Raw genomic sequence first — 12,943 nt, forward strand, 5'->3', positions numbered from 1 at the left:
ACAAAAGTGCGCTTGTAAGTCCGCTGCACAAATACGGTGTGACAGACAGTATTGCAACAACCACCATTTTATTCTCTAGGGTGTTAGAATAAAAAATATATATAATGTTTAGGGGGTTCTAAATAAAGGGAAGAAAAGGCAGGTAATATAATACAGGCAGAGGAATCTTCATTAACATTGCTGGTTTGTCATACCAACGGCGACCACAAGAGGGCGCCAGATTCCATAAGGAATCATAGGACCGCAGAAGGCTTCAAAGCCGCGGCCTAAATTTTCGGCCGCCAGCGGAACGGCCCGACGCGATCACGCTGGGGGGTCCACAGACACAGGATACCCCCAGCTGTGCTGCCCCAGGCGCGAGGTCGCTATTTCTAGTCGCCAATGCGACCTGGCGACCGGGTTTTGTCGAGCCCTGCCTTATGGAACCTTAGGATCACATCTCCCCTACAGACCCCTAATGAAGGTGTCTGGTTCTTCCGAAACCCCAGCTCCCCATTATTACGCTGGCCACAGTCCTTGGTATCCAGGGTGAAAGTGGAGTGTGGGCTAAGGCCTAACAGGAAGTGTTCTGTCTTATCCTGCTCAGTTGGACTCATCTGAGTCTGGTACCGCCGTTGACGTGGCCCGTCCAGTGGGACTTAATACCACGCTCCCTGATCCGTCCAATAGTGGGAATGACTCCTTCATGTTCGCAGCAGCAAATGAGAAAAAACGCTGGGGGACGCACTTGTTACTGCAGTGAGTAAGACTTTAAAAATGGAGGCTGTGGCTAATGCAGCCACAAATGTGGCTGTGCCTTTTGGTACACACAACGCCTCGTACAGCTAAGGCGTTTCCATATCTTCTCTACTTTGACAAATTTGTCTAAGGAGTTGGGACAACCAAAGCAACCTTTTGTAGTCCCCAAACCTTTTGCAGTATGTTACCCTTTTGAGGAATCCCTTTTATAAAAGTGGACCGGTCCACCAGGTTGAATAAGCAATCATGATCCCAGTAGAGGATTCTCCGTCCTTTAAAGACCCGGCCGATAGGAAAGCAATGTCTGTGGCACGCAGCATGTTTACTATGGCAGGTTTGGCATTGCAACCTCGGCCCTGGTCTCAGACCCTAACTGAGTGGGCCAAGCTTTTGCACGAAGGTCTAAGGAATGAGCAGGTTCCCTCTGCTTACGTTGATCTTGCAGGCCAAGTTTGTCCATGGGGCTGCAGTTTATATGTGATGGTTTGGGTGGGGGTTAGAATCTTTTAATTTGTGCAACTATAAGTTCTCCTTTCCCTGTCAAAGCGCATTCTACTCAGGCGCTTAGTACATCTTGGGCCTTCCATCGTCAAGTGTCAATATCTCAAGTTTGCAAGGTGACCACCTGGTAGTTGGTGCATACTTTCACCAAATTCTGCAAAGTAGATATTTCTTTATCGTACATCACGGGACACAGGAGCCATATTAGTAACTGGGTTATATGGCACCTTCAGATGATGGACACTGGCGCACCCTAAACGGGAAGTTCAATTCCCAATATATTTTTTTCCAGTGTCTTAGGTGTTTGCCACGAATAAAGATATGCTGTGCTGAGTTCTGCTGGAATATGCTTTGCTGGGGCAAGCTATGCAACCAGATCCATTCAAAGTTTTTTCCATGCCGAATTGAATAGTACCCGAGCCTTGTGTCTGAAGAAACAAGGTTTTACCTGTAACGCTTCTCTTTTTAGAGAACTGGACCCTGGAATCCAGTATTTGTGTGTGTATTTTTATTTTTTTTCAGCCATATTCCTGGTGGGGTGCTTTACATGCCCAAGGCTGTGGATCCCCGAATAATAAAAAGGGGCCCTAGTCCCTGAATTAATAATAATAATATTATTTTTAATGGAGCCCACCGTGAGTGGTGAAGATTGGGTATGTTACCACATAACCCTGCAGCTGGATAAGGTAAGGGAGATTCCTAAGGAATTTTTCTAATTCTTGTGGGTTTGCTCCTTTGAGTAAATGTTGTCATGCCTATAGTCACCACTGGGGGGCTGTCAAGAGCCCATACCTGTTCCATGCTTGTCAGTCTCGCTCTGTGTACAAGCTGCACACTTCCTCCGGCCCAGGCTCCAGGAAAAGTCATGGGAAAAGGTTGTTTTTTTTTCTCCTAGGAATGTCCCCCCACCTGGCTAGTTTTACTCCAGGCAGAGGGGAGCATGGTGTCAGTCGGTGTGCCACGCCGCTGCCGCCACCATTACAGTGGTTCCCATCGGCAGCTCTCCTCCACCCCAGTCCTTCATTCTATCCGGTCAGGATCGGAGCCTGCTCACGTGGGATAACAATCTATTTTGAAATTGGGGTGGGGGGGGGGTCGCGGCACACTGCGTGGTGGGTGGTCTCGGAGGGGGGTTGCTTAGTGGCCGTTGGCATGCTTCAGCGTCCACAATGCGTGCTATATAGCTATAAAATGCACCTTTTTCAGGTGCATACAGCGGAAGGAGGGACATAGAGTGGACGGGTGGCATGTGAGTGTGGGTGGCACAGACATTCCCAGGTACGTTTACTTAAGCTTTAGGCTGAGCTTGCTAGCAGCCGCAGTTGCTGGACTATTTCTCAGCAGTGGGTAAATTTTTTTATTTTTTTTGGTAGTACTGCGTTTATGCTCAGCACTATATGAATAGAGGAGGTGGTACAAATGCTACAAAAACAAAGGACACAAAGGGGTCCCCCTAAGGACCCGATCTAGGGAGGCTGGTCAGTGAGCCATCGGGGTCATCAGGGGCTGCAATAGCTTCCAACACTTCAGCCCCTGTCTATGTAACTGAGAAGTGGATTGTAGGAAAGATTAGTGGCTTTAATCACATCTTCAGAGTGGAAAAAAAAACGCATTAGGTCCCCTTCTACCACCCAGAATCCTCAAACCGTGGAACAGTGGGAGGGGGAAGATGAATCCCCCTCGGGGAACCATGAAGAGGCTGATGATTCCTTCTAAGGGATCAAGTGGGGAAGGACCTTCTTCACATGCAGAGAAGTTACTGGTGCATTCTCTTACTGAAATGGCCTGCTCCACATTTAAGCTACCCATAACTGAGTCGGTTGAAGAGCCCACTTCCTGTTTGGGTTCACTAAAGCCTCCTCAAGCTTTGCGTGCCTTTCCTGTCCATTCATTACTAGAAAAGCTTATGTATTCTGAGTGGGATCACCCAGATAAGCACCTTTTCCCTCTTAAAAAGTTTTCAATACTTTATCCTATGGAGTAAAAAGTTACTAAAATGGGGAGTATACCAGCAATTGACGCTGCTATATCCTCTGTGAATAAACGTTTGACTTGTCCGGTCTACAATGTGCAAATGCTTGGGTATCCAACTGATTGGAATTACTGTTAAACATTTTCTCCTTTGCTCAACCTGCAGTGGCGGCATTTGGGGTATGTCAGTCCTTGAGAGGCCATTTGAAACAGGTGCTCGAGGTGTTCCCTGAACAGCAGACCCAGGTGTTAGCTGAGCTGCCATGGCTTTGTGTTTTGCAATTGACGCAAGCAGAGATTCTATTCTTCAAACCTTTTGCCTTATGTTTGGGTTGGTACATATGCATAGAATGTTATGGTTGAAAAGTTGGTCAGCTAAAGCGCCATGCAAAAAGTTCCTGGCTGGTTTTCCTTTCCATGGTGAAAAGCTGTTTGGGGAGGATTTGGACAAATATATCCAAAAAATATTGTGGGAAAAGTACCAGTTAAAAAAAAAAAGTAAATGTCCCTCATTCAAATGGCTTTTTTTCCAGTGTCGGGGGCATTGGCCTCCACCGTCAGGTTCAAGAGGTAAACCCCAGGGTCAAAAGCAGTCCTGGGTGAGGAAACCCACAAGACAGAACGCTAAAGCCTCTTCATGAAGGGCACTCCTGCTCGCTCCAGTGTGGGGAAGACTATCTGCAGTTCTCAAAGGTCTGAGAATTCCCATCTCCTTGTTTCCCCAGGTCAAATGTACTCCTAGATCAAGAGAAAAAAGTCTTGCTAGCGTTGGACTGACTTTTGTCGCAAAAAGGGATCATGGTGGTCCCCATGGAAGAGCAGAGGCTGGGGTTTTGTTCAAATCTTTTCACTGTACCAAAACCAAATGGGGATGTCTAACCCATTCTAGATCTAAACTGGTTCCTGAAGATTTGTTGTTTTCACATGGAATCAATCTGATCAGTAGTCTCCATCCTACAAGGGGGAGAACTTCTAGCATCAATCGACATCAAGGATGCATACCTGCATGTCCCTGATTTCTCCACTCTCCAGAAGTATCTGCGTTTTTCGAAGTAGAAAAACTTTATTTTCAGTTTGTAGCCTTGCCTTTCGGTCTAGCTACTGCACCTCGGTGTTTACAAAACGTCTGGCCAGATTAAGGACTCAAGGTATATCAATAATAGCATAGCTGGATGACCTGCTCTTAATAGACCGGTCGGTAGTCTGCTTGAACCAGAGCATGGTCACCACAGTCAACTACCTGGAATACCTAGGTTGGGTCCTCAACCTAGAAAAATCTTTAAAGCCAGTAAGAAGATTAGAGTACTTGGGTCTGGTCATAGATACAGCCCAGAAGAAGGTGTGTTTTTTTTTTTTTTTTCACTCCAGGCAAAGACCAGCACCATAAGGGAGCCAAAAGTGCGCCAGAGCCTCCGAATCTGCAAAAGGGGTAATCTTTCTTACCGATTACCTGGGAGGTGGTAACAGATGCCAGCTTTTCAGGTTGGGGAGCAGTCCTGGAAGAAGCGTCTGTTCAGGGGAAATGCTCCAAAACCAAAAGAACCTTGCCCATCAACATTCTAGAGATTTGGGCAGCGTGTCTAGCCCTAAGGGCCTGGCCATTCAGGTTTCAGAATCCTGTCAGGATTCAATCCAACAGCAGTGGCTTATATCAATCACTAAGGGGGCACCAGAAGTCAGGTAGCCCAGGGAGAAGTAAACCATATCCTAACCTGGGCAGAAAAAAACATGTGATGTGCATATCGGCAGTCTTCATTCCAGGTGTAGAGAACTGGCATGCAGACTACTTAAGTCGCCAGCAGTTGTTCCCAGGGGAATGGTCCCTTCACCCAATCTTCCTGGCTGTATGCCAAAGATGGGGGATCCCGGATGTAGCTCTGTTTGCGTCCAGGTTCGACAACCAAGTCAATCACTTTGTGTCAAGAACATGCAATCCAGTCACATGCGGAACAGATGCGTTGGTGACCATATGGGATCAGTTCTCGCTGATTTATGCATTCCCTCCTATTTTTCTGCTACCTCGACTTCTTCACAGGATCAAGCGGGAAAGGAAGTCTGCAGTTCTTGTGGCCCAGAAGATCTTGGTATGCAGAAATAGTAAAGATGGTGGTAGGGGCCCCATGGACCCTACCACCACGTCCAGACCTGCAATCGCAGGGACCAGTGTTCCATCCTACTTTACAAACGCTAAATTTTACGGTTTGTCTATTGAAACCCACATTCTGAAGAATCCTGGGTTTTTGGGCTCAGTGATACCTACATTGATTAATGCAAGGAAGCCAGCTTCCAGAGACATTTATTATAGAGTCTGGAAGGCATGTTTCCTGGTGTGAATCCAGGGGATGGCATGATGGGAAATGTCATAGGGTATAATTCTTGTCTTTCTGCAAATGGGGCTAGAGATGAAACTGGCCTTGAGTACTATCAAGGGCCAGGTCTTGGCCTTATCAGTATTTTTTACGATATCCGCTTGCTGCACATTCTTTGATCCGAAGCTTTATACAGTGGGTAATGTGGCTTAATCCACTGGTTAGAGCCCCCCTTGAACCCTTGGGACTTGAATTTATTTCTGTCGGCATTACAGAAACAGCCTTTTGAGACGATATGACACATTCAATTGGTCCTTTTGACAAGGAATCTAGTTTTTCTGGTAGCCATTCCTTCTGCAAGAAGGGTATCTGAGTTATCGGCTCTTTCTTGTAAAGAGCCATATTCTATCGCTCACAAGGATAGAGTAGTATTGCGCCCCCATCCTAGCTTTCTGCCAAAGGTGGTTTCAGGTTTTCACCCAAACCAGGATATTTTACCTTCATTTTTTCCAGAACGCTGTTCTAAGGAAGAAAAGTCACTACATTCTGTGGATGTAGTGACAGCAGTCAAAATCTATTTGAAGGTGACTGCTCAGATTTGGAAAACGGATGTTTTTGTTTGTTGCCTGAATGTCCTAGGAAAGGACAGGCAGCATCGAAATCCACTATTGCCAAATGGATTCGGCAAGTAATTATTCAAGCTTATGGCTTGAAGAGGAAGGTTCTACCTTTTCAAGTCAAAGCGCAATCCACCAGGGCTGTTAGTGCTTTGTGAGCAGTGCATCACTAAGCCTCCATTGCTCAAATCTGCAAAGCCGCAACCTGGTATTCAGTCTATATATTGACCAGATTCTATCAGATGGATGTAAGAAGGCATGAGGATATTGCCTTTGGGTGCAGTGTGCTGCAAGGTAGCATTATAGGTCCTCAGGTCTGATTGCACCCTCCTTTTTGTGTTCCCTCCCCTTGGATGGAATTGCTCTGGGATATCCCATACAGTTATTACTGTGGCACTGTGTTCCGTGATGTAGGATAAATATAGGCTTTTTATAACCGCTTGCCTGTACTATGTGGTTACACATGTATTTTTGCTACAAAACTGAGGTACTCCCAGTAAGGGGAGGCGTTATATGGGAATTTGAACTTCCTGTTTAGGGTGTGCCGGTGTGCATCACCTGAAGGTGCCATATAACCCATACAGTAATTACTGTGGCTCTGTGTCCCCTGATGTACACCAAGAAAAGGATTTTACAGGTAAGCTGTTTATAAAAATCCAATTTTTGGTTTCATGGGTTTGTAGGATGCTGGTGGTGGTTTGTTTTTTGTTTTTTCCTTTTTAAATTTTTATTTCAGATGGGGCTACTGTGTCCTGGTTGAGCTCCTTTGACTCAGGGCTCTTTTGTTTTAGCCTTGGGTTATTTTTTCCACCCCTCATTTTTAGATTTGGCACTGCTTTTTGCCGTCCCTATAGTCACGATTAATGGAGTGCTGTGTCCAAACTAAAGAGAAAATAGGATTTTTGTACTCTCCATTAAATCCTTTTCTGAATTAATCGAAGGACGCAGCACCCACACCTTTAAGGAATTTTGGTACTTCTAATACTGCTTGCTACTAATTGCCTATAGCAGAGAGGGTGTTGTATACCAGCCGAGGATGGCCCATTGGCGTAGCCAAGTTTTTTTATTTATTTTTTTATTTTTTTTCCTGCCTAATCCCCCTGCAGAGGGGGATATAACCCTATAGTCAAGAATAATTGAGCGCTGTGTTTAGGGCGGCACAGTGGTGTAGTGGTTCACACTCTCACCTTGCAGTAAGAAGGGTCGCTGGTTCAAATCCCAATCACGACACTATCTGCCTGGAGTTTGCCAGTTCTCCCTGTGCCTGTGTGGGTTTCCTCCGGGTACTCCGGTTTCCTCCCACACTCCAAAGACATGCAGGTAGGTTAATTGGCTTCTGTCCAAAAATTGGCCCTAGTATATGAATGGGGACCTTGGATTGTGTGCTCCTTGAGGGTAGGGACCGATGTGAGTGTGCAATGTACAGGGATAGGGACAATTGTAGACACTCAGGTTGGACTGGTGTCTTTATTCACCCTTACTAACTATGTAACTGTGTCCAAACTCAGAAATGTATTTGACGGTGCGTACAAAAATCCTATTATCTCTCAAATATTCCCTCGCAAAATGAATCGCCAGGTAGCAGCAAAGATGTCAGATAATCTGGATGACATTTGTGTTTTTTACTTACGATACTTTAGTATCCCACTATCCTGCAGAAAGGTTGCTTTAATGTGATATTTTAATCAGCAGACTATATTATATTTTGTGGTAACTATATAAGGGTGCACAAATTGCGTTGCGCTGTTATAACTTGGTAACCACTTCGCATCCAGGCCAATTCTGGCATTTCTCTCCTACATGTAAATATAGTGTAAAGTAGTAATAATTTTTTTTTGCTAGAAAATTTCATAGAACCCCCAAACATTATATATATTTTTTTAGCAAAGACCTTAGAGAATACAATGGCGGTCGATGCAACTTTTTATCTCGCACTGTATTTGCGCAGCAATTTTTCAAACTTTTTTTCAGAAAGTTTCATGCTTTAAAAAAAAAAAAACAGTAAAGTTAGCCCAATTTTTTTGCATAATGTGAAAGAGGAAGATACGCCGAGTAAATACCCAACATGTCACGCTTCAAAATTGCACGCGGTCGTGGAATGGCGCCAAACGTTGGTATTTAAAAATCCCCATAGGCGACGCTTTACTTTTTATTTTTTTTTTTTTTTTTTTTTTACTGGTTACATGTTTTGGGTTACAGAGGAGGTCTAGGGCTAGAATTATTGCTCACGCTCTGTTCGCGGCAATATCTCATATGTGTGGTTTGAACACCGTTTTCATATGTGGGCGGGACTTGCGTATGCGTTCGCTTCTGCATACGAGCTCACGGGGACAGGGGCGCTTTAAAATTTTTTATTTTTTTGGTTTGACACTTTAAAAAAATAAATAAAAAATTTGATTACTTTTATTCCTATATTACAAGGAATGTAAACATCCCTTGTAATAGGAATATAGCACGATCAGACCTATTTACAGTGAGATATGGGGTCAATAAGACCCCATATCTCACCTCTAGGCTGAGAAGCCTAAAAAAAAAAAGATCCTGGCTTCCCAGCCAAATCAGCGCCGTTGATTTGAATGCAGAGGCCGGGCGTGATGTCATAACATCGCGCTTGGCCTCCGAACGATCATAGAGACTCCGGGGACGATCTGGCCTGCCAGAAAATCTCTATGGTATCGTATGGGGGGCGTCCCCTCCTGCCGCCTGTAAGAACGATCAAGCGCTGGAACAGCCGCTATGATCGTTCTTATGGTGCAGGGAATCGCCGGCTGAAAATGCAGATATCTGAATAATGTCTGTGGCCTCAGGCATCATTCAGATATACCGCCACAAAGCCCATGAGGTCCTATGACTTAGTGTGGGCGCCAAGTGCTTAAAGGAAAAATGTTAATGTCTTTGCTGCCTTGGCTTCATTGCTTTGAGTGGCTGTACTTGGGGACTAACTTCAAAGGCTGCATATTTGCTCTCAATGCCCAGTGATTTGTTATGTTGATATTCATATTGCTCTAACCACCAGCTTCCTTTATTATACAGTTGAAGAGCCAGTAAGTCCAGTGTAGGAAACGGGACATATACCTTTTATTTTCTACAGTGGACAATAAGGGTACCAGCTTTAATGTTTGGGCTTGTTGGCTACCTGGTTTATGGTGTTGTTCTGCCATGGTTATTACAGCTAAGAGCCACACGTTTTCTCATCCTCCATTAGCCATATGTTGTCTGATTCCTAAATAAATGGTGGGAGATTTATTCATGGTTTTTAATGCAAATGTTTTTGGGTTTTGTTTTGAATCTTTAGTGGCTTCGAAGTGTGGTTGCACTTCAGTGCAGCATATTGAAATACTTGTCTGCTAAGCAGATGCCATCCTGGGGGCCAGATGACATTGATTCATTGGATATCAAACCACTTATTGCACCTGATGGTTCCGTTTCCAACTCTCACCAGCATGATGATGGAAAGCCCCAGTGTCCATCTTTAGAACTGTGTCCTAGCAGTCAGGCTACAGCTTTGCAGGAAGACTGTCCTTTTGTAGGAAAATCGCGCCTCTCCACCAGCTGCGGCGCCTCAAATGGACCTTCTACATCAGAATCTAAAACTAATGGGCCTCATACTTTCAGTGTTAGCCCAAGCCCCACTGAACAATTGACTGAGCACCAAAGGCTATCTGGAACTAGTGCTACTATTTCTGTACTTCCCCAACGACCAACACGGCCTAGATCAGGAACTCCGCCCACAGCAACTGTACTCCCCAACCATGTTATGAAGACAGAGAGCACAACGGGATCCACAATTTGTGCTCAAAGACTTCCTGTACCTGCTATCACACCTCCAAATTCCTGTTCCAGTCCGGAGCTATCAAGCACTTTGTCACGAAAACATACCCAAATGCAACCTGGACCTCTGCTCAGTCAGCATGACTCTAGACCCATGGGGTCACCTCTTTCTGGCACAAGGGCACTTACTCCTCCACAGGCGGTCAGTGTTGATCTCACGTCGGCAGCTCCTGGTGCCTCCAGACTTTGTGCAGCAGCTCCAACTGCAGGTATGTTACAGTATGCTCTGACACTGTTGTAATTAACCATTAGGCCACATTCACACTTGTGTGACTTGTCATGCGACTGGTCCCCAAAGTCACATGACACATCACACCCCGTGTTTCCCAATGAGTACCGTTCATATCTGTGCGACTTTAAAGTAGTTCATGCAATACTTTGGTCCAACTTTCACCTGTATTATATATGTGACTTGTGTGCGAAAAGAATGCTGGCAATGAAAATGTAGAAAACAGTGTGAGGTCCCCACCCGGTCCATACCAGGCACCTGGGCTCATCATGCTGTTTTTTTTCATTGCCAGTATTCTTTTGTTTACATTCAGCAGTCTGTGAGGAAACCCTACTGACAGCCACTGAGTTATCCACTGTTGTGGACACTGCGGCCGGTTTTCCAGCCCGCTCCTTAACAAGCTATTCACATTAAATTCAGATTGGTTGATCCATTTCCAATTCGAATTGCTCAATCAATTTGGAATTCGTTAGAAAATGAAGAAACAAAACTAAACCAATTTCCAGCGACTTTGTAGAGCACAAATAAAACAAGCACATTGGTCAAAGCCTCAGTCGCAATGGAAATCGCACGACTTTTATGTCGCAAATGTGTAAATTGACTCTCAGTATGTTTTTAAGTTGAAAACCTGATGGCACTTTTTTTTATTTATTTTTTTTTTTTTGGAAGGGTTGTGAGAAAAGGTGCTGGCAGAACCTAAACACAACAACCTGGGTCCCTAGCATCTTGGATACAATTGTTCTAATTTTTGCTATTTGCTAACCCCTTTCTGCTGATGGTAAGTGACCCTTTAGGGCAGGGGTAGGCAACCTTGGCCCTCCAGCTGTGGTGAAACTACAAGTCCCATAAGAGATTGCAATACCCTGACAATCACAGGCATCAAATTCTAGAGGCATGATGGAATTTGTAGTTTCACCACAGCTGGAGTGCCAAGGTTGCCTACCCCTGGTTTCGGGGATCTCCTAGTCAGGGCTTTCTCCATGTAATCACATGTTACAGTAAAACAGGGGTTAATGGCTTCAAGCTCATGACTAATCTGCTGTGTAAAACGCTCCCAATGGGGACCCGCTCTTCTCAGCCCCTCCTTCTCCATTTACAGGAGCCTCACCCCCATTCACAAAAGTTATCAAAGAACTTCTCAATCAAGGAGGCAGCTCAATAAAGTAAGTGGTTATTGGTTGAACTAGATGGACTTGTTCGTTGTTTTTGACGGGTCCTCATTATTAGCGCTTTTTTCACAGCACCTAAACATGGAGCCCGAATCTATTAACACCCTTTGTGCCATTAGATCATCCACAGTAAGCCTTGATTTCTGCAGAATCCAACAGAGCCTGCATGACGTGAGAGGCTTCATTACAGGCATACATACATGATTTTTTTTACCTTCAGTCATTAAAGTGGTCATACACCTCAGACATGAAATATGAGCAAAACATATCCCTCTATAATGTCTCAATCTAAAGCACTAACAGCCCCTTCACACTGCCAGCGCCCGGGAGTTGGCAGTAAAGTGCAGCTAGTTTTGCAGGCTCTAATTATTGATTTCAATGGGCACGGGTGCTTTAGGAGTGGTGTATAGAAGCTGCTTGCAGGACTATTTTTTTTTTTTTCTTTACGTCCTGCCAGCGCAGTGCCCTAGTGGGAAAGCCTGAGTGCTTTCACACTGGGGCGTTTTTTTTTTTTTTTTTTTTTCCAGACGCTATTTTTAGCGCTAAAGTGCCTGAAAAAACGGCTCCAGTGTGAAAGGGGTCTATATGTAATTTGTCTGCTGCCTGTTCCCCTGCTATTTTGTATGAGTCACTTCTGACAAGTTTCACTCACACCAAGAAAGAGAAAACTAGGTGATGGTGGGTGGTATCTCCAGCACACAATCAGTCAATGACCGCTTTTGCTCTGTTCCTGTTCGTTGTGTAAAAAGGGGGGGGGGGGTCCCTTTCCTCCAATCAGCGCTCTGAGCTCTGCTGTGTGTAACTTCAGCTCTTTGCCCCCTGTGTTCTGACAGCTCAGGCAAAGTTTATAAAGTCGGGTCTTTGAACGTAAACGGATGTAGAGGAGAGAGGACTGCAGATAAACAGGTGCAAAACTTATGTAGGAGGGTTTGTTTAATTTCTGTGTACCGCCTGAGGCCAGTCACTTCACTGGGTTTATGCAAGGCTTTACAACCATTTTAATTAAAAACAGAATTGTTTCTGCTGTTTTTGGCTCACAGGTATAGGCAGTATATTTCAGGCAAGGTCCGAAGGGATTTTCAGAACTTGTTAATGTTCTTGGCCTGGAAAAAAAAAATGTAATAAATGCAAACTGCACTTATAAGGACTGATAAGCTGCAAATATGTATTTTTGTTTTTTATACACTGTAAAGCAAAACTCTGTTTGCCTAGAGAAATCTATGTGCTGCCATCCCTCTCTACAGGAGTGAGGGTGGCTGTTCATACATAAGGCTGGGTTCACACGTGCGAATTTCAGGTCTGTTTTCACTGTGAATTTCCAAAGCAGCTGTTTAGCGGTTCAACTTTGATTTCAGATATGATTCAAATGGGAATTTTAAGAGCGGGCGGCCACCAGCGTCTTTAACAATAGCTGCGTGTTAACGAGCGGGCTAGTAAGCTGGCTGCCATGTCCTTAACCAATCACTCAACATCTGTCAGTGGGTGCCCCCATACTCATTCGCATGAGGGGTGGTGGGATCTGGGGGCTCACTTGTTAAAGGGGGGGTGGGCTCCAGATTACGATATGCCTCCCCGCAG

At 44.9% G+C, this 12,943-nt stretch overlaps 1 protein-coding gene across 2 annotated transcripts in view; it reads left to right on the forward strand.

Moving 5' to 3' along the window:
• The window catches only part of PHF12 (PHD finger protein 12), a 109,305-nt gene that overhangs the window by 49,315 nt on the left and 47,047 nt on the right, over positions 1–12,943 (forward strand). For both annotated transcript variants that reach the window (XR_013274400.1, XM_077480393.1), the window contains exon 9: positions 9,432–10,176. Coding sequence is in view for 1 of the 2 variants with exons in the window: in XM_077480393.1 (XP_077336519.1) it covers positions 9,432–10,176 (745 nt within the window). In the remaining variant the exon portion in view is untranslated. The remainder of the gene's footprint in view (positions 1–9,431; positions 10,177–12,943) is intronic.

Source organism: Lithobates pipiens, unplaced genomic scaffold (assembly GCF_037356315.1).
Source record: "Lithobates pipiens isolate NorthernLeopardFrog02 unplaced genomic scaffold, aLitPip1_a1.2 Scaffold_16, whole genome shotgun sequence".
NCBI lineage: Eukaryota > Metazoa > Chordata > Amphibia > Anura > Ranidae > Lithobates > Lithobates pipiens.